At 38.7% G+C, this 19778-nt stretch overlaps 1 protein-coding gene across 9 annotated transcripts in view; it reads left to right on the forward strand.

Moving 5' to 3' along the window:
• The window catches only part of LOC149025689 (vacuolar sorting protein 18-like), a 79321-nt gene that overhangs the window by 36400 nt on the left and 23143 nt on the right, over positions 1–19778 (forward strand). For 8 of the 9 annotated variants that reach the window (XM_089145882.1, XM_089145887.1, XM_089145881.1 and 5 more), the window contains 5 exons: positions 5390–5495; positions 7904–8092; positions 14382–14609; positions 15538–15693; positions 16012–16173. In XM_089145882.1, coding sequence (XP_089002008.1) covers positions 5390–5495; positions 7904–8092; positions 14382–14609; positions 15538–15693; positions 16012–16173 — 841 coding nt within the window. The remainder of the gene's footprint in view (positions 1–5389; positions 5496–7903; positions 8093–14381; positions 14610–15537; positions 15694–16011; positions 16174–19778) is intronic. The other variant, XM_089145888.1, reaches the window with a different exon arrangement.

Below are 19778 nucleotides of genomic sequence, written 5' to 3' on the forward strand. Positions count from 1 at the left end.
GATTATACATTATAAATAAAGTATTAGGGGAGAGCCAAACATATATGCAAGCTCTCTCCCGTTTTCATCTCTTCTTCTTTAGTCTTCTTCTATTCTTCTTTCTAATTCTGAATTTCCTTTGAGTCACTAGGCTGATTACAGGAGTTGAAATTCTAACAATCAGAAAGGAAATAGATTGATGGAAGGGGAGGGAAGAGAGATGAGAATCAAACTTATTGGGAGGAAGCTAATAGAAGAGAAGAGTAGAGGGAATGGGGTTTGCTGCTGCTACAGGGAAGAAGGGGTGGGGAAGTCTGTGGTTGCTAAGGGAGAGGGAGAACTGCTGTAGAGGACTGAGCAATGTGCTGTATTTACTTGTAAAGAGATCAGATCATAGTTGCTAAAACATCTGCCTAGGGGCGCCTAAGCGGCCTCCTTGGTTTTCGTTGCCCTCTATCACCTAGCATTGCCTTGTTGCCTTGACAACCATGGATCAGATTTGGCTAGGATACACCACTATCCGAATTTGAATCTGATAAACAAAATTGTTATCCGAATCTGATCTAATATCCCATGGAAATTTACAGAAGGTGTCCGAATTCAAAATGGAATTTTATTTGATATTGATAATAATCCGACATGATAAACTATCTGATTACTGATTGCTACTTGTCATTTTAAAAAAAAATTTTATGTTCGATTTCTAATTTTTTGATTACCAATTATAGGTTTCCGAATCCGATTATCAGCCTTTTTTGGAGAAGAAGTGCTTAATACTTCACTCTAATCGGAGAAATTTTTATCCGGATATTATCCGAACCGATAAGCAATTATTCAAATCCGGTTGCTTACCCGAAGGATATGAATATTTTTTTGGTAAGAAAATTTTTGGATTCGAACACCCTTAAACTAATGCGAATGCAAATTCAAAGGCGGATTTTGACTATCCATTTACATGTCTGGCTGTACTTACTTGGGGATGGATCAGGACTGCTATGGCTGTAACTAAGGTGGCTGTACTTGAAGATACTCTCATGAATCCTCCATGGCCCTCCCTAGAGACCCACAACTTAGCTTGCCTCCGGATTCTAGATCTTATTAACTAATTCCAATGTTCTACTGTAGAGTTTGGAGGCTTTATTTATAGCCTCTAAAAAGAAATCATGAAAGGACCTCAAAATTGGAAATCCCATGAGTACTCTAACTACCTAACCAATTAACTCAATCTAACAATTGGCTTGGACTTCAACTTGCATAAGGAACTACTCTAGAGGACTCCAAATTCAAATTCTAAGCATAGATGTTAGTTCCTTACAAGCATGGTAGGAGATCTCGCTCGAGAGCGAGATCTCCCTACCATGAAAAACCGAGATCTCGACCATCTCGGCGAGATCTCAGTCGAGATATGCCATTTTTTGGGCATCAACTCGGTAGCCATCTTGGTGGGTTTTAGGGTCCCAGTTGGGCTAAAACTTGGTATTTAGCCTATTTAAGGCCTTTTGAACACACTAGTGGCCTTGGATTTGTGAGAAAACAACCTAAGTATGATTTCTAAGTCTACCCATAGTGTGAAACTGAAATGTTGTAGGATTAGAGAATGCAAGGTTATATAACATGTAATATAAAACCATTAAGGCATATAAATGAAAATCAAGTGTATCAAATACATCAAATAACTTAAATGTCATCAAGATAACATTCATATGAGTATTACAATCTTGACTTTTGAGAATAGAATGATAAAAGTATACAACCGCTAGAAGTTCTATATAAGTAATTAACGCATAAGTTCATAAGACAAGTAAAGGATGATTGAGCTTCCTTTGATGTTGTAGATGTGCTAAGAGTAGTTGCAAGTGAAACTTTGGTTGAAATCCGCAAAAAATTGGGCAAAAATTGAGAAATCCAGCGAGATATGTCGAGATTTGGGGAGAGATGGCGAGATCTCGAGCGAGATATCCCATTTCGCAGATCTCGCCTTGATCTAGTCTCGATTTATGAAAAAACCGAGATATCTCGCAAGATCTCGGCAAGATCTCCCACCATGCTTACAAGTACTAGGGACAATTCTACTAGACTCCTCACAAACCAAGAATTGAACACAAACAAGAACTCTTCAATGACTTGCAAAATATGAACTCAAATAAGAAAACAAAAATAGATCTAGGGTCAAGACAACAAATTGGACTCAATGGGGCCCATGTCTAAACAAGACAAAAATGAGCAAAAAATTACCAAATTACCCCTATACTTGGACGAATTTTCTGGGGTTGCTGGTAGGGCCATAGGGTGCTGGTAAACCCCTTGGGCCCTCATTTGGTGATCCTAGATTTAATTTAAATCATGCAAACTCTCTTTTGGGTTATTGGATTTCAAGCTTTGTTATTAATTATTGTAGATTTATTCTTATTATTGGATACAGTGTTTTGCTACGTTGGTTTGGCTCATGGGATTTAATTATACATAGTCATTTTTATCTGTCATCCTTAAGCCCAAGATGGAAGGTCCAAATATAATTTTTAATTTGAAATAGGCTGAAATGATTTGCTAGCGGGTTGGTAAGGGTCTCAAAACCATCCAACCCAAATTCAATCCTTTAACCTAAACTGTACCGAACCCACAATTTTGCCCATGTTCCATGCTTGAGTTGGGTGCTTTCAGTTGAAACCAACCTGGACCAACCCATTGACACCCCCTTCCAAATGAGAGAGAGAGAGTTAAATGGTAAAAGTGTAAAAATCTTAGGGCAATTAAATCAAGTATAAGGGGTGAGGTTTTATAATGATTCGATTCAGCGAGTGGTTCAGTCCATTCGGTTCCGCTAACAAACCACTAATGAGTTGGACCGAACGAGAATGAAACCCAAAGGTTTTTAATCCCACAGCCTTACCCTCGTCCAATTGGCCTCAAATCGAGCTGGTTTGGTTCAGTCCATGAATTGCCACCCCTAGGTTCATCTTGTTAACCCTCATCAAATGAGCTTAATGTCAAGTTACTAGGATATCCTTTACTTGCACTAGGCATGAGTTTGTGGTCATGTACAAGATCTAGTGAGATCTTGCTTTTGTGAGGTCTCGAGATGAGATTGTAGGCGAGACCTCTAAAATACCATAACTTGGCCAAGATCTCAGTCCACCCACCAGTTTAAAATCCCACATTTCGAGCGACATAGGTAGAGATAGCCACCCAACTTGCCAACGTCTTCCCAAGTCCATTTTTTGCCTCCTCTCGCTGACAGCTTCCCTAAGTCATAATAGCTATTAATGGGCCCAAACCCAATCTGCAAAGGAAATCCCAAGGCTCTAAGTGATATAACATATAAGTCCTCTGCAAACCTAGGGGTGCTACCCCTTGCAACCTTAATTGGGGTGTCTCCCCCGGACCTTGCCCGCTCACTAGGAAGTGGGACCCCCGTTGCATTGGAGGGAAGGTCGTCGGCAACAAAGTGTGAAGCATGGGTCATACTCAACACTTTTGTTATGAACTTATGATTTGTATTAAACTTATAATGGTTGTATTATTGTATTCCTGAGAATCAGGAATGTGATGCTCTATTGTACTTATATGGATGGAATTCGATTGCTATTTAAGTTATTGACTTGATGTATCTCACCATTTTCTTTTCATTTATATGTCCTAATGGTTCTATATTTCATATTTTCTAACCTTGCATGTTCATTCTTGCAGCATTTCGGTTTCAAACTTAAGGTCGAGTAAGAACTCATACTTAGGGTTGTTCTCTCACAAACCTAAGGCCACCGGTGTGTTAGAAGGCCTAAAATAGGTTAAATACCTCTTGAGCCCAACCTGACCCTTAAGTACCCCCCCAGATGAGCCCCCAAGTTTACTTGAGTTGGCCAGGGAAAAATAGCAGATCTTGAGCAAGATCTCACTTTTTCTCAAAGGCAAGATTGCCCTCGAGAGCGAGATCTGGTACCGTGTTTCTGATTAAGATGTGGAAATATGTTGTTCCACCCTATTTTTCAAATCATGTGGAAGAATAAAAGTTGAATAGATTTAAGAGATTGATCAAATAAATTAGTCATCTGCACCTTGATTCAACAGGTTGTCATTTGTTTTGCAAACTGAAATCTTGAGTCAAATGAGTTGAAAAATGCAACACTTTGACAGGTTCTTTGCTCCCACCACCTTGGGGGAAAAGTGGGAAGAGAGTATGGTAGGGCACTGAGTCATGGGATACTGAACTCACCTAAGTCTGCCTAAATAATTAACAGGTTGTAGGGTCTACCTGCAACCAAAACCGATTTACAATTAGCTGGGTTCAGGATAACCTGTACTATTTTCTTAATTTACTTATGTGCATTTATTTTTGAGGGCAATGAGAAGAGACAGAAAAAATGCATTCATGCAAAACTTATATGAGAAAACCCTTAAATAGGGAAAAAGAAAGATAAAACAAAAATGAAATTTGGTTATTAGGTTCTCTCTCTTACAACATTCATCTGAACCTTCGAAGATTGCCAATTCAATAGCAACATTCTGATAAATACGCTGCTCCATGCCTACAATGGAAACAAATTCTTTTAGATCCTGGAACAAGAGACAGGATTTAGACAAAATCATGGGCCTTAGCCTTGGCCTAGATCCAACAGAGCTTTCGTGGCTGTTTTGTTAATGCCTCTTTTCTAGGAAAAATGATAGGATACTTGGAGGAGACACATTACACCACAGATAAACATACTCAGAGAGAAACCCAATTAAAACGTGGTAGCGTTAGCTGCTTACCAACAGTCATAATGTGTCAGTGCCCATGGTAGTTAATGGATGAATTGCTGGGAGGGTGTGACGTGGTTGGGATGTGAAACCTGATAGAAACTGAATTGTGAATCCTAAAGGAAAGGGAAAAGATGTTCTTTACTTCATTAACTGGGACAGGTCCATGGTCATTCCCTGATGCCTAATTATTGGATGCAGTTGATTATAACCTAATCAGTAGCCAGGCAGACTTCGGGCTTGTCAGGCTGGTCGGGTAGGAAATTGACATCGAAATGAAATACTATAAAAGTATATCGTTTTGGGGATCAACTGCTCAGGATAATTGAATGCACCATGGCAATTTCATTTATTTCAGCTTTTTAGTTCAATAGATGTTTTTGTGAGTATAATTCATCCATTAGGTATATTAATTGCTTCACCTTGATATTCAGAGTTTGCTACCTTTTTAATTACTAAATATCTTAGCTTCCACCTGCACAGTCACTGTTCCAAAAATTGCTTTTTACACCTCAGCCTGAATTTCTAATGATAAACTCAACAATGTTAACTGTTTATGCTTTTTTGTATTTATATCAATCAGTATTTTTTTCTTTCTTTTTTTCTTTTATAAGAGATCATCTATAATTTATTTATTTGTTTGTTTGTTTATTATTTCTTGCTACATGGCATGCAGGAATGAAACACATGAAGTTATCAAATATTTGGAATTCTGTGTCCATCGTCTACTTAATGAAGATCCTGGCGTCCACAATTTATTGCTCTCGTTGTATGCAAAGCAGGTTGATTTTTTTCTTCTGAGGTGTGTGTTTGAGGGGGGGGGGTATTCGCTTTGTATTAGAATCAGAAAAGTTGTAGAAGACACAATCCCCTAGAACTCCATGTAGGGGAAGAAAATTCCAACCAAAGAGGGCATTCCCTCCTAACAAGGATTCCTTACAAGAATAAAAACCCAATCATGATCTATAATAAATATGAGGCTTTCCATCAATCTGAGTTAGCTTCTCTAGGAAACTCCAGAGGTCCCTGCTCCAAACTGGCCATCTCCAGCTGTGTATTTGCCACTTAATCTGTCATTTGGTTTTGTTCCCTCCATCCATGCCGAAACTCCTTATCCTGAAGAGGAGCTGCCAAATGCTGAATTTTTCCTTTTATAGCTCAAACCTTCCAAGGCCTTTGAACTTTCCCATTGATTATATCGATTGCCAATTTTGAGTCTAATCTGATGGAGACATCCAACGACCCTATCTCCATGCAATTTATATGCCTTTATGCATAGCCTGCATTTTCATTGCTAACACTAGTAGCTCTTCTTCCTTTCCTACGAATGCCAAAATTGGTTAGTCCCACACCATTTGCGATCAATCCTCCATATGTGAAGGCCCAAACCAAGATGAGGTTCTGCATGTCTTGGTCCTGTAGTCAATTTGGATATTCTACTTCTCATCTATATAAGAAGTCTAGGCATTTCTACAGTTGTCACATTGTCAATTTGACTTATCCCTCCTGCATATTTGACTTCAGGGCAATTGACCATATGATTGGTTCATCCTCTTTGGTTCATACTTATTCTTCTGTTCCCTTGACTCAGGTTGTTCGCACAGCTGATGGATCTCTTTCTCCTATCTTTAGAAAGAGATCCATTATTTGTTTGCCTTCCCTAACTGTCTTCAATTTTGCATGTTCTTAAGTTTTCTATTGAGGTGTGTGATTGGTAGGGGTAGACAGTAAGGGGGACTCCATTTTCTAGAGGGGTCTCCATTAGCTTTTTCTATGGCCTTTAGTTCCACTTCTCCTGCTCTTTTTACTTTGTTACAGTGGCATCGTCGTATAGTCCATATTCCTTTACCAGTTAAATGTTGTAATTTAATGACTTTCATTGTGATGCTTGCATTTTAGCCAAGCAACATAGACACGTTTACCCAGTCTTTAATAATCTTAGTGGTGTTCCTTCTGTTGTTGTTCATTCTGATGTGTGGGGTCTTTCTCGAACTGTGTTTATTTTTTGCCATAGGTGGTTTGTGACCTTTATTGATTGTTGCACTATGTCCACATGATACGGTACCCACCGGATCCAATGGATTAACCCATTTACCCAATTGGAGTATATATATATATATTTGCCTATGAGGTCATTGAGAGATTTGGGGATTTTAGGCTTTTGGGTGAGAGTTCTTATAACACCGTTCTTGGCAATTGGTTGTGAGATCTCCATTGTTTGCTTTTTCTACATAGTGAAAAGCTCTTCCTCTTTGCCCGCGGATGTAGCACACCGCATTGATTTACGAACCATGTTAATCTCTATGTGTCCTCATTTTCTTTATGTTTCAAATCTTAATTTTGTGGTGTTCGTTTTAACAATTGTATATTATTTGTTTACTCTTCTCAAATACTATTTGGCTGCTATACTCATTATAATGATCATTTTTTTGGGTAAGACTTGTTAACAATTATTCACACATTGGCTGGTCACAACAATCTAATAAAATACTCTTGTTTATTTTGACACGGCAACATTAAAATTACATTGGTTCTAACTTCATTGAAAAAGACATTTTCTTCCCCGACCATAAACATATTCCAATAATCTAATTGAATAAAATTCCAAATCCAATTAATGTTGCCCTACGCCAGCACATGTTCTTGAGATGCTCAAACGATCAATTGTCATTAGCTTCATTCCCATTGCACCTTTTTGGTTTTGAGGGGTGATTTCTCTATCTTCCCAGCTTGTTGCCTTAGTTGTTAATGCTTCGCCTGCATGAGTGCTTTGGCATCCAATTTCTGTTTGGCAACTAGTGTGGCCTAGTTTGCCTAGGAAGGTGTCTTAGTTGTGTTGCATCAGACCCCCTCCAATGCCTTGGCTCGGCTAGACATCGTGACAACTATGCTTGCGGCCATCACCTTTCCTCATGGATTCCAATCTTGCAGTACTGTCAATACTTTGAAATATCCGCTGCTGCGATTGTACTGATGCTTCGATCTTCCCTTCTCCCCACCCCTTGTAGACATGTTTCATGATATGTTTGGGGGGAAAAAGAGAGGCTGACATTGTATTTAGTTATAACATCCCATGTTGCGAGTTATTATTATTAGTTGTCTTCCTACCACCCTTTTTTCAGTTTGTTCATGCTCATCATTGTTAGTCTGTATAGAAGTCATGTTAATCTTTGTGTGAGATTCTAATTAGGAGGATGATAGTGCCCTTCTGCGTTTCCTACAATGCAAGTTTGGCAAAGGACATCCAAATGGGCCTGAGTTCTTCTACGATCCCAAATATGCACTGCGCCTTTGCCTCAAGGAAAAGCGAATGCGTGCCTGTGTGCATATATATAGCATGATGTCCATGCATGAAGAGGCTGTTGCTCTTGCTTTAAAGGTATGAATATCTTTTTGAATCACCTGTTTGTATTTTTTTCTTTTTTCCAAATCACTTCAAAATTCATCACAGCTAATATTTAGTTTGAGTATATTTATTTATATTGGAACATTGCCTGGTTGAGAGTTGTATTAAAGTTGATCAAATTTCACCCTTCCTAGGAATCCCACATTGGCAGGACCAGCTCTTGGTAATGGCTTTAGTTTTTCAGTTCAATGTTGATGCTCAGAGAAATTCCTATATATCATCTGTTATTTTTAACTTGGGTATCTTTTAATTAATTAAAATTTTTGGTGATCATGTATATAATTTCTGCACATCGTCTTTCGGAATTTGGATTTATGCTTAGGAAACTCAAATTATGTGCAACTCATCTAAGTCTTATGATGTAACCCCCAAATTGAGGGCCAGTCTTCAGGATCACTTGGGTTGAAATCAGCAGTAAATTAGGTAGTTAAACCCTCTGCAACTATATCTTCTTAGGGCATTTACAGCTAGACAGCAGCTAATTAGGGCTCAATATACCCTGGGGATAGCGTTTCTAGGGGTCTACGGTGATTTAGAGTTGATGGGGGGAGAAGAATAGGGCTCCAATAGGTTTAGGGTTAGGGTTAGGGTTAGGGTTTTAGTAAAACTAAGTCTGAATGCAGTTATTATAAAACAAACTTAATTCCAGAATTCTAGGGTTTAAACAATTAGGGTTTTCTCAAATTTAGGGTTTCTAAAAGGAAGGCTGGGGTTAGAGTCATCGACGGTAGGATAGTGGGAGGGGATGTTGATCCTAAAGTGGAATGGGGTTGGGATAAGGGGTCTGTAAGGTATGATTGGAAACTAAGATTAGAGTTTCTAGGGTTTCAAGAGAAAAAGGGCTGAGATAGGGGTCGAAGGTTGGGAAGGGGAAAAGGAATATGGTTCGAAAAGGGGATACAATTTGAGTAAGGGTTTAGGGAGACCTAGAGTTAGGACTTAGGGAAAATTCTGGGTTTTAGAAAACTGCAGATTCTTATGCTGCCACAAGGGAAAAAAGGAAGAGGAAGAAGAATTAGAAGAGAGGGGACTGGGGAATCCAAGGGAACTAGGGGAATAGGGTTGGAAGCTCGTAGTTGGGAGGGGAGGGGCTGTAGTGCAGGATTTGGGCTTCGGGTTGAGGGAGAGGGCTGTGAGTGGAAGAATAAGTAAGGGGGAGGTTGGGGAGGGTTAGGGTTTGTACTTCTTGTAGATGAAAAAGGGGGCTTGAAGAACTTGCATTCTGCAGAATCTTGGAAGCAATCACATCAATTGCAGGCTTTCTCTCCTAGGGAAGGACCTACAACTCTGCTCAATATCCTTTAACTTTCAAATTTTATTATTCATCAACTTCGCTTGTTTACATATGGATGGCTCTCTTTATATCCGTTACATGAAGGATTTCCTAGTAGGACTCAACAAAGAGTTCTATTTGAAATAGGACTCGCACTTAAATTCAACTAAGAAACTTCATTGAAGAAGGATTATGTTGCAAGACTCCTAAATAAATAAGAATTGCAGAATTAAATGAGCTTCTAACTTAAGAAGGAATCTAATTTGAAATAGGATTCCATCTTGACTCTCCTACTTGGACTGAGACTCTAAACAAGGACTCAAATAACAGAGTAAAGGTGGATTTGGACTACTAAGTTGAATCTAACCAGATCAAAAGGGATTCAGAAGGGGGTGGTAATTTGATGAAATTGCTTCCCATATGGTTCAGCATTCCTATAGGGCCAAATAGTTTTGGGCTGCTGTATCTTCTTTCCTCTATGCTCTGGGGGTTTTTTTTTTTTTTTTTTTTTTTTTTTTTTGGGGGGGGGGGGGGGTTGGGGTCCGGTTGCTTACATCGCCTTAATCCCAACCTAGTGGTGTTGGCTGTGTGGGTTCTTTTTCTCCTATATGCTCTACTCATAGCTATACTTGTTACAGTAGCTATGCATGACTGATGCAATCCTGAGAGCTGAACCCCTCAAATTGAACCACTATGGGCCACACAATCAACAAGATTCCACATCTTAATGAGGAAAGGCAGTTTAGAAGATAAACAAATTAAACGGGTTCCTTGACAGATAAATATGGGCAGGAATACTGACGGATTACCAACTAACAACCAGAGGTAGACTAGGCATCAGCACAAACTAAAGGATACAAACAGCATTTTGCTGCATGATTGGTTCAATCTTGTAGGTGCTATGGCCTCCTTGCTCACAGTATGGCTTTGAACAGAACTGGAATTTTATGTGGTATTGAGGGGCAAGAGAACAGTACGCAATTGAAATATGTAGTGAAAATTACTGTTACCCCCTGAACTATTGCACTATTACTTAGCGAACCCTGCACTTCTAAACTACTCTTACTCTTCTCATGATTAACGGTGTTTAAGTGTCTGTTAGGTGTTGATGTACAAAGTCTACTATACCTTCATTCTATTCTAATTACTAATATTCGAATTTACAAAATTACCCATTAAAAAAAACCTGAAGATAACAACTCACTTGTTTTAAGAGATAAGTGAATAAATTCCCCCTTCACCCATCTCCAATGTATCTGAATTCTTCTTTCTAGTTTAACTGCCCTATTGGTTTTTATCATGCAATAGTTTAACAAAGATTTTGTGGGTTGATGGTGTTGAGAAAGTCGATTGGGTAGAATGGCTTGAATTGATCAGTGTGATCTTATGCCCTCTATTTATAATAAGGTGGAAAGAGCACTATTACATAAATACCCTTACTTGGGTAACAACTATAAAATTACATGAATCAGAACTCTAAGTCTCTAATAGAATTGAACTCCTAGTAGAACTCAATCAACAGTTGGACTGGAATTGTTCAAAACCTTGGGAATTGGATTGTGCAAATATTTGGAAAGATTGCTAGAGGTATCGAACTTTTAAGAAATTGATTCAAAGTTTCAGTCATAGGATGGGGATCAAGTTTTAGCAGATTCTAATATATTCTACCGGGACTCTCAATATCTATTGCTGAGACTTGACAACACAACAGGGGGGCTGGATGTTATAACTCAGAGAATAATAAAGCTTCTAATAATGGGATTTGAATATAAGTAAAACAGGAACAAGATCAGATTCATAAAACTTCAAGTCAGAGATTAATTTGATTTCATGCAGAAAACAGATCTCAAACAGTGATTAAAAAAATCCCAGGTTTCTTGTAGATAACAGAAGCTTTGGAAGGAAGAAGAAACTTGAATGACAAGAACAGGGGACTTGATTTTGGAGGGGAAAAAAGAAATTAAAATGTCCTTCATTTCCACCAGGCAGTTTCCCAGCAGTGGTGTTCCAGCGGAAAGGGTTGTGGTGGTGTTGAAAAGGCAGATCTTTCGGCTCCTATTTAGTTTTTGAAATTTTAATTGTTATGCTTTGGCTCCATTTGAGTCATTTGGGTGTTTGGGATTCGGGGTTGGTGAGTTGATGCTGTGAGGTAGAATCTGTAATCAATTATGAATTCAAGCTGTAGAACCAGTTATATTTGTAAAAACCGGAGGATTATGGATAGATAAAAGAAGACCATCCATTTTATTGCACTTTGCACACATACAGCCCAAAGAAGACCATCCATTCTTCATCAACACCAGGATTGATGATACCTGCATAACACTCCCAAATCTACCTTCCCCCAGGCTTAAGCAACTTACTAAACCCGTTGCATTCCTATGCTCCAAGATGATAAATGCTCTCAAGCTGTGGATCTTTTCCTCATCAACTCAAGGAGACTTTGTGATGTGAACATAGAGACCCCCCCTGGCCTAACCCTAAAATGGGCCCCAAGGCCCACCCAATCAAGCTGGCCAAACCCTGTTCCAGGGGTATTTTGGGTATTTTTGACGCTGTTTTATTGCTGGAATTAATTTCAAATCATTACTGGAATTCTACTTGGGATTTACTTCTTAATTTGAGTTGTGTTTGAGTTGGTTAAGTTGTGGATAAGATAAGACTCTTTAACAAAGACGTTCCTATCTTTTACAAGCGTTCTTATTTTTAGGAGGGTTCTCACAATTTGAATTTGTCTTTACTTGTAGTTAGGGCTTAAGTGTCCTAAGGAGTTTTTTTCTCAAGTGAACTTCTTTTGGATAGAGTTTTAAGTTGATTAATCTTTTATTTTCAGAATGTTTCTTTGGATTTTAGATTCTATTTCAAGAGTCCAGATTATGTGGTGGGATCCTAATTTGTTGAGGAATCCCACTTAGTGTCAAGGCCTTTTAGTAGCCTATAATAGCTTATTGTTTCTTTGTAATTCCTTAAGTCTGACTATTGAATGACAAGTTAATTGAGTTTGTAGAGCGGGGTTTTAAATTAAGTTCTTCAAAGATCGGAACCTTTCTTCAAGTTCAGCCATTCTTTTTCAGTTTCAGCAATCAATCTTCAAATTCCAGCAGCATTCCAATCTTAACAGCAGCCTACCTTCAAGTCCAAGTATACACAACCACAGCCCCTTTCCTACCCTTAGCCACCTGCCCAAACCCTAATACCATGATTCTAATGCCCTTGTCACCCCTTTTTTAATTTTCTGGAAATTTTCTGCAATTTTCGGACGTTTTCCTAGACTTGAAATTCAAGGTCAGATCTACGGCAATCTAACCGTTAGATCTTTCCCAAACTTTAGGAGCATTATACCCTCCAACCCTAGTGACCCTCCCTCAGCCAGAATGGACCAACCCAAACCCTCAACCACACTCCATGCCCACTTAGGATTAGCATCTCCTACACTTACTCTACTTCCCCATCCCAATCCTAATCCTAGTTGACTTCCCAAGAATCCCACTTCAAGTAGGAAACCTCCAATTAAACATAAAACCATTAGGATTAAATCTGAAATTACAAAATATCAGCAACAGCCCCTTCCTAACCTAACTGAAACCCTAAGCCCCTAATTTCTACACCCTAACTGTTAAATCAAGATCTGATATTAACATTACAGCAGGGTTTCAAGTGCTTAATCCCACCCACATTCATTAAAATTAGTTTTCCTTGCTGGAAGATTCTGGGCAGCCCTTAGTTTTTGGGAGATTTCATCAAAACCCTAACCCTGAATCTGGGCTCACATCACTTCATTATAAAGAGGAACCTGCAGGTTTGCTTGCCGGAGCTGGGGCGAACTATCTAGTTAGTTCTAGTTTTGAATTCTGGTGCCGACTTCTGTACCCTCCTTTTGTTTTTCATGTTGAAACTGTAGGACCACATCATCTCCAGATTTTATGACAAGCTCTAAGTTCAAGCACTTCGACAACTAGGGTGGCTTCTATGCTATTCACCATAGAAATGAAAGTAACAGCTTTAAAGAAACAATGTTGGCTGATTTACAGAAATCTCAAAAGAAAAAAAAACGTATGGTGAGTCGGTGACACAGGTGAAACAGACCAGAATCCAAAGAAATAAGGGTTTTCCGCAAGGATGGTGTTAGGGTTTTGTGGGAGGGTTTTCCAACCTCACTTCATGCTTTCTTCAAACACCCATTAATCAAAATCTTTCCTTCTCAGCCAACCTACTCCGAAGGAAGGAAAGGCTGTGAGCAGCTCAAAAGGAGGCGACCCAGACCTTTGTCTTTGCTGAGAGGGAAGTCATGTGCACATGGAGGCAGGACCAGCAGATGATGTAGACAAGAGGTGGTGGGGCCAACATCCTAGGAGGCGGAAGGAGAGAAAGGTTAAAGGGTAAGGGAAAAAGGGATTATTTCAATAGAGGTTTTAACATACAGGGTTAATTTGGGTATTAGTGTATTACAAAAAAATCTCATTTGCGATGTCAGCTAACAAACCGTTGTTAACGGTGAGGGGTTACGGTAAACCTATGCAAACTATAGGGTTCTATTATCAATATGAGAAAGTGCAAGGGCTGAAGTGGTAATTTTCCAATAGTTCAAGGGGTAACGGTAATTTTCCCAAAAATTTAACGTTAGCCACACTTTCTGCAACTTATTATTTTAAAAAAAAAAAAGGTAATTGAATATGGTTGCAGTTGTAAGCCATATCTTCACTTACTGTGCTTCTTTGGAGAATATTATTTTTTAATTATTTTCCTTCACCCAGTAGTGGTGCTTCCAATTATTGTATATGTTTGTTCTCTAACAGTGGTTTTTATTTTTCTTTATGCACAAACTTCATGTTCAAAGTGTATTCTTCAGTAAAACCTTTTGGGTTTGCACACATAACCTTGATGTCTCCCTTCTTTTTTCAGTAACACGGTTAGTTAGCTACATGTTTGGTAAATACCCATATGGCTTGCATTCATTTGTAAGATTCATGTTCCTAATCTTTGCATTAGGTGGACACAGAGCTTGCCATGGCAGAAGCTGACAAGGTTGAAGATGACGAAGACTTGAGGAAGAAGCTTTGGCTTATGGTTGCAAAGCATGTAATTGAACAGGAGAAAGGAGCTAAAAGGGAGAACATACGAAAGGCAATAGCGTTTCTCAAAGAAACTGATGGTCTTTTGAAAATAGAGGATATTCTACCATTCTTTCCAGACTTTGCTCTAATTGATGATTTCAAGGTATACCTTAATCTTGATTTCTCAGATCTGGTTTGCAACAATATGTGACTTACAAAGACAGATATAAGGGCAGTGGTTGACAGAATGGTTCATATTCAAGTTGCTAGTCTGTTAATTTCCCTAGAATGATGTCGATAAAGCAAATAACTGTTGTTAGGATTTCTTTTGAAACTTCTCAAAGCCTATGGAAAAGATATGGATAGAAACCATTACATACAAAAGCTCATACATTACCAAGTAGGTTTTCTTGAAAAGGGCAGTAATAGGTACCTATACACCACAAGACATAAACCTAAGAAGATGCTCTCATAAGTCATAACAGGTAGCAAGAAGGTAGTTACTGATAAATCTGCGTGGATACCATTAAATAAGAAACGGATAAACCACAGCCGCAATTCAGGAGATAAAAGAAAGAAAAAAAAAGTGAAGAGGACTGTAGAGAGAAGGGGTTCACTGTTTGGCAGACTACCCTAGCTGAGAGCAGTAGCATATATTTATAATCTAGAAAAAATACAATTACAAGTAAACACTGGTCTATAAGTTATTTAGCCAATGCATAATGGGGTATAAACCAACAGACTGATGAGTACATAAGCATGTAAGTCCTGCTACAAGGATTTCTTACTTTAATCCAGTCCATTCATTTACATATTCAATTTATGCATATCCCATTCTGTCGTGTTATATTTGTTGCTGCTGTGATGATACCTCTTGTTCTACCTTCACAACTTCTATCTATTTTGAAATTGTATATATTCCAGTCTCTCTTAAATAAGTTGTATTTATTATTCAGTTTATTTTTTTTGGGTAATAATATTAATCAGTTTCTACAACCAATGAAATCTCGACCTATTTACTTGACTCATAAGAGCTGCCCTCTGAATTCCTTGAGTTGCCATTATAAGTTGAATTCCAAAATATTTTGTAGGAAGCAATTTGCTCGTCATTGGAGGATTACAATAAGCAAATTGAACAGCTGAAACAGGAAATGAATGATGCAACACACGGTGCTGACAATATTAGAAATGATATTAATGCGCTTGCTCAAAGATACGCTGTCATTGATCGTGATGAGGAGTGTGGGGTATTGATCTTCATGATTCTATATTTACATGGTTGGCAGTTGCTTTCATGTTATGTTGTATGTGCATTTGGTGTCCGGAATCTTAAGCAAACCAAATCCCTTTATTTTGGTTTGCTTTTGTGGTACTGTTCCACATATGACATAGCTGCTTTGAAGTTTGCACATTTTGAAAGTGTCTTATGTTCATGTTCATTAACAGAAGAAATGTGCTTTTTAGGTTAACTCTCATAAATGTCTTCTGTCACCATGAGTTGATCCTGTTACATTTTTGACATGTTGACTCCTTGGATTTGATTTCTTGCCTGGACTTGTTATCAGGTTTGTAAAAGGAAAATTCTTACGACTGGGGGAACACGTCAGGTGGCAAGGGGCTATACTTCTGTAGGACTGATGGCCCCTTTTTATGTCTTTCCATGTGGACATGCTTTTCATGCAGATTGTCTGATTGCACATGTGACTGGCTGTAGCAATCAAGCTCATGTAAGTTTAAGCAGTCTATGCACAGATTGATGGTCCAGTTTCGTGTTTAGCATATTTGTTTCCCCAATGATGCAAATTCATACATGTGTTCTGGAATTTTGTGCTTGCCAAGAAATTGATAAAGCATTTATGAGACTTCACGAGTCACACCTACTTTATGTCCCTTTCTCTTGTTTAGTATCAGTTCTTTAGTTTCACACCTGTCATTGAAATAGATAACTTTTTCTACTTCTTTAGCTTCCATCTATTGAGAAAAATGCACCATAACAGCAGGATTCATGTCTTTATACTAATACATGTGTTATCATGCAGAAGCTCTCATGTCACATGCATTAAAGAAATGTGGTGTGTATGTTATTTAGCAGAATGTTTTGCTGGAATTCTTCCTGAACATGCACAAGTGCTTGTATTGTCTCCATAGTTGAGGAAACAGAGTAAAAGATTCTTTTCCCGAAGATTTTCTCAATCAATAACACTCCTGCCAACTCTCAGTGAATAAAAATTTTGAATGTCTTGGACCTTGCTTCAGACCAGCTTTTGCTTATTTCTTGTGGTATTGTCTGCTAGAAAACCCCCATTGAATGAATAATCTAGGAAATCTTCTCTTTCTTGCGGGGGTGGGGGGGGGGGTTATAAAAATTGATCCATATACTTCTATGGTAATGACCTTGATTTAAGGTGAAGGCGGCATTGTTGCTTTCTTTACAGTAGCAACAACAAGCTTTATCCCAACTTAATGGTCTCGGGTACATGAATCCTTGCCTTCTAATTAGCTCTATTTCTTACCGTAAAGAACAATTAGCTCTATTTAAAAGGCCATATTAGACTCAAGGTTTAAACCATGCATATCCTATCTCACCACTTCTACTAAGTTTCTTTTAGGTCTGCCAGCCGCTATCCATTTCTTTACAATGATAGCAACCACAAGCGTTATCCCAACTAAATAGAATCCTATACATAGATCCTTACCTTTCAATCAGCTCATACATATACATACAAGACCTAAGCCATGCATATCCTTTCTCACTACCCCTAGCTCTTTTAGTTCCTTCAATCTGGACTAATTATTCCCTTGTAGTATTTAAGGCCTGCATTTAACATGGCGTGTTCCTCAAACGACTGTCTCATAACTTATCATTTATCGGAGCTACCCCAAACCAGCGCTAATATGATACTTCCTAGTTTTGCCACTCATCCATCTTAGCATCCTTATTTATGCTAGACCGAGTTTATTATATGATACTTCTAGACAGTTCAACAGTCTATGTCATACATCATAGCTGGTAAAACGACAACCTTATAGAATTTTTCCTTTGAGCTTTAAGGGGATACGTAAATCACAAAAATTCCCGAATGCACTTCTCCACTTCAGCCACCCTATTTTAATTCTCTAGGAAATATCATCTTCTATACCACCTTCTTGTCTATGATCAAGCCAAGGTACCTAACATAATCACTTTGTGGAATCTCCTCATCAAATTCCACCAGCTCTCCCATCACAATCAAAGTTACATAATACATATTTCGTCTTCGTTCTACATGGTTTAAAATATGTTGATTTCAAAGTTTTTCATCGTAGCTCTAACTTGGAAGCACTCCCTACTTAGGTCTCATGTACCAAAATAGTATCATTTGCAAGTCCCCAACCTTATTTTGAATGCCTTTGGTTAAACATCCATTTTAAGTGTAAATAAATATGAGCTAAAAGCTGGTTCTTGATGTAACCCAATTGTAATTGGGAATTCACCCCTTTGCCCCCCAACAATTCTTACACTCGTCACTAAACCATCATGGATATCCTTAATTATGTTTACATATTTAGTTGAAATGTTTCTCTTCTCTAGTACTTTGTCAAATTAACTTGCTAGGGACTATAATAGGCTTTTTCTAAGTCAATAAAAACCATATGAAGATCTTTCTCTTGCTCTCTATACTTTTTCATAGGTCTCCTAGCAAGGTAAATAGTTTCCATGGTATATCTTCATGGCATAAAACCTTGTTGGTTTTCTGTAATAGTGGTTTCTCAAAATGGGCTTCAATTATTCTCTCCCATAATTTCATAGTATGATTGTTGAAAGAATTGTGAAATCCCAATGTGTTTGAAGGACACAACAAAAGCTTTATTTATACTAGTAACCTTCCAAAAATATAACAAATCAAATCTCCCGCTGTGGGAATATTACTAGAGAAAAATAAAAGATTCGAAAATATCTCAACAAAAGATCCTAACAAATCTACTCCTAGTATGGAAACTCTCAATATGGGAAGTAAATCTACTACCACTAAATCTGCCTTACAACTCTCCTAATTTGGAGCATTGATATCATGCCAAACTGCCTTACAAAATTGACTTCAAATGTGATGTCTGGTCTGGTATGGGATAGATAGATCAACTTCCCTACCAACTTTTAATATCTCGTCTTGTCAACCAGTTATTCTTATTTTGCCTTAAAGTGTAGGTTAGGCTCAATAAAGTTTTTTTTTTTTTTGGATGAATGAAAAATATATTAAACGAAAGGAAACAAGAGAACAAAGCCTTTAAGCCATAAGGCCGAAAAGGAGAATTAAGACCCCAGAGACAACAATAAGTCCGCTCCTTGGGGTATCATCAACAAGGGGATGGGGAATATAGGTAATAGTCTAGAAGAAACATTAAAATATATGGCATTCCAAATCTTGTCTACGTAGCGGGATTTGGATGTCCATCTCCGAAGATTGTGCTCCCACTATAAGTGATGGATCAAGGCACAATACACTAGCTTACCAATCCGATCGCAAATGAAAGAACCTAAAAAGTTTCTCAAAATCCAAGACCAATCTCGAAAAAACCCACAGGATCGCCTCAAATGGGGCCAAATGGAAGCTAGGGCTTTTCCCCAGATAGATCCGGAGAAGGGGGCAAGAAAAGAAAAGGTGCTTAAGGTTCTCCAAACCTTTCCAACATAGGATGCAATTGGGGTTAGCAGGGGATGTGGTGGTCAACAAGGAAGGATTGGGTGGGGAGGGGCCCTCACGGCTCTTCAAAGAGTAAGGGAGTGATGGGGTATGTAGCCTTTGAACCAAACCAACGGGGGCCGGGGGGCTTAGTGGTTATGGGATTTGATGAGGTTTCGGGCAGATGAGGTGGAGAAGGTTTGGAGGGGGAAGGAGCCAAACAAGTGAGGTCTCAAGTGGAGTTAGAAAGGGGGGAAGAGATTTCCAAATCTATATGAGAATGGGGAGAGGGGGTAGGGATCCAAGACCCATTTGAGATGAAGTTAGACAAGGGGGTGGTTTTGGGGATACGGGGCCATAGGCAAAGCGGGGACCAAAGAGGTTATAGAGAATGCCCAACGGGTGCCACTAATCAAGCCAAAAGGAGGTGGTGGAGCCGTAGGGAGATGGAAGTAAAGATAACGAGAGATGGTGCAGGGGCGCATCAAGAAAATTTTCCTCCATACCCAATAAGGGTTGGAGGGCATAGGAAACAGTTCAAAGGGAATTAGACCGGATATGGAAAGAATATACCCACCTAACACAAATAAATCATGCTTTGCAACAATTTTCCAAATAAGTTTGAGGAGGCAAGCTATGTTGACATTAGTGATCCAGGTAGATTCTCGAGC

This window comes from Hakea prostrata, chromosome 2 (genome assembly GCF_041222555.1).
Source record: "Hakea prostrata isolate BN-2017 chromosome 2, UWA_Hpros_2, whole genome shotgun sequence".
In the NCBI taxonomy this organism is placed as follows: Eukaryota; Viridiplantae; Streptophyta; class Magnoliopsida; order Proteales; family Proteaceae; genus Hakea; species Hakea prostrata.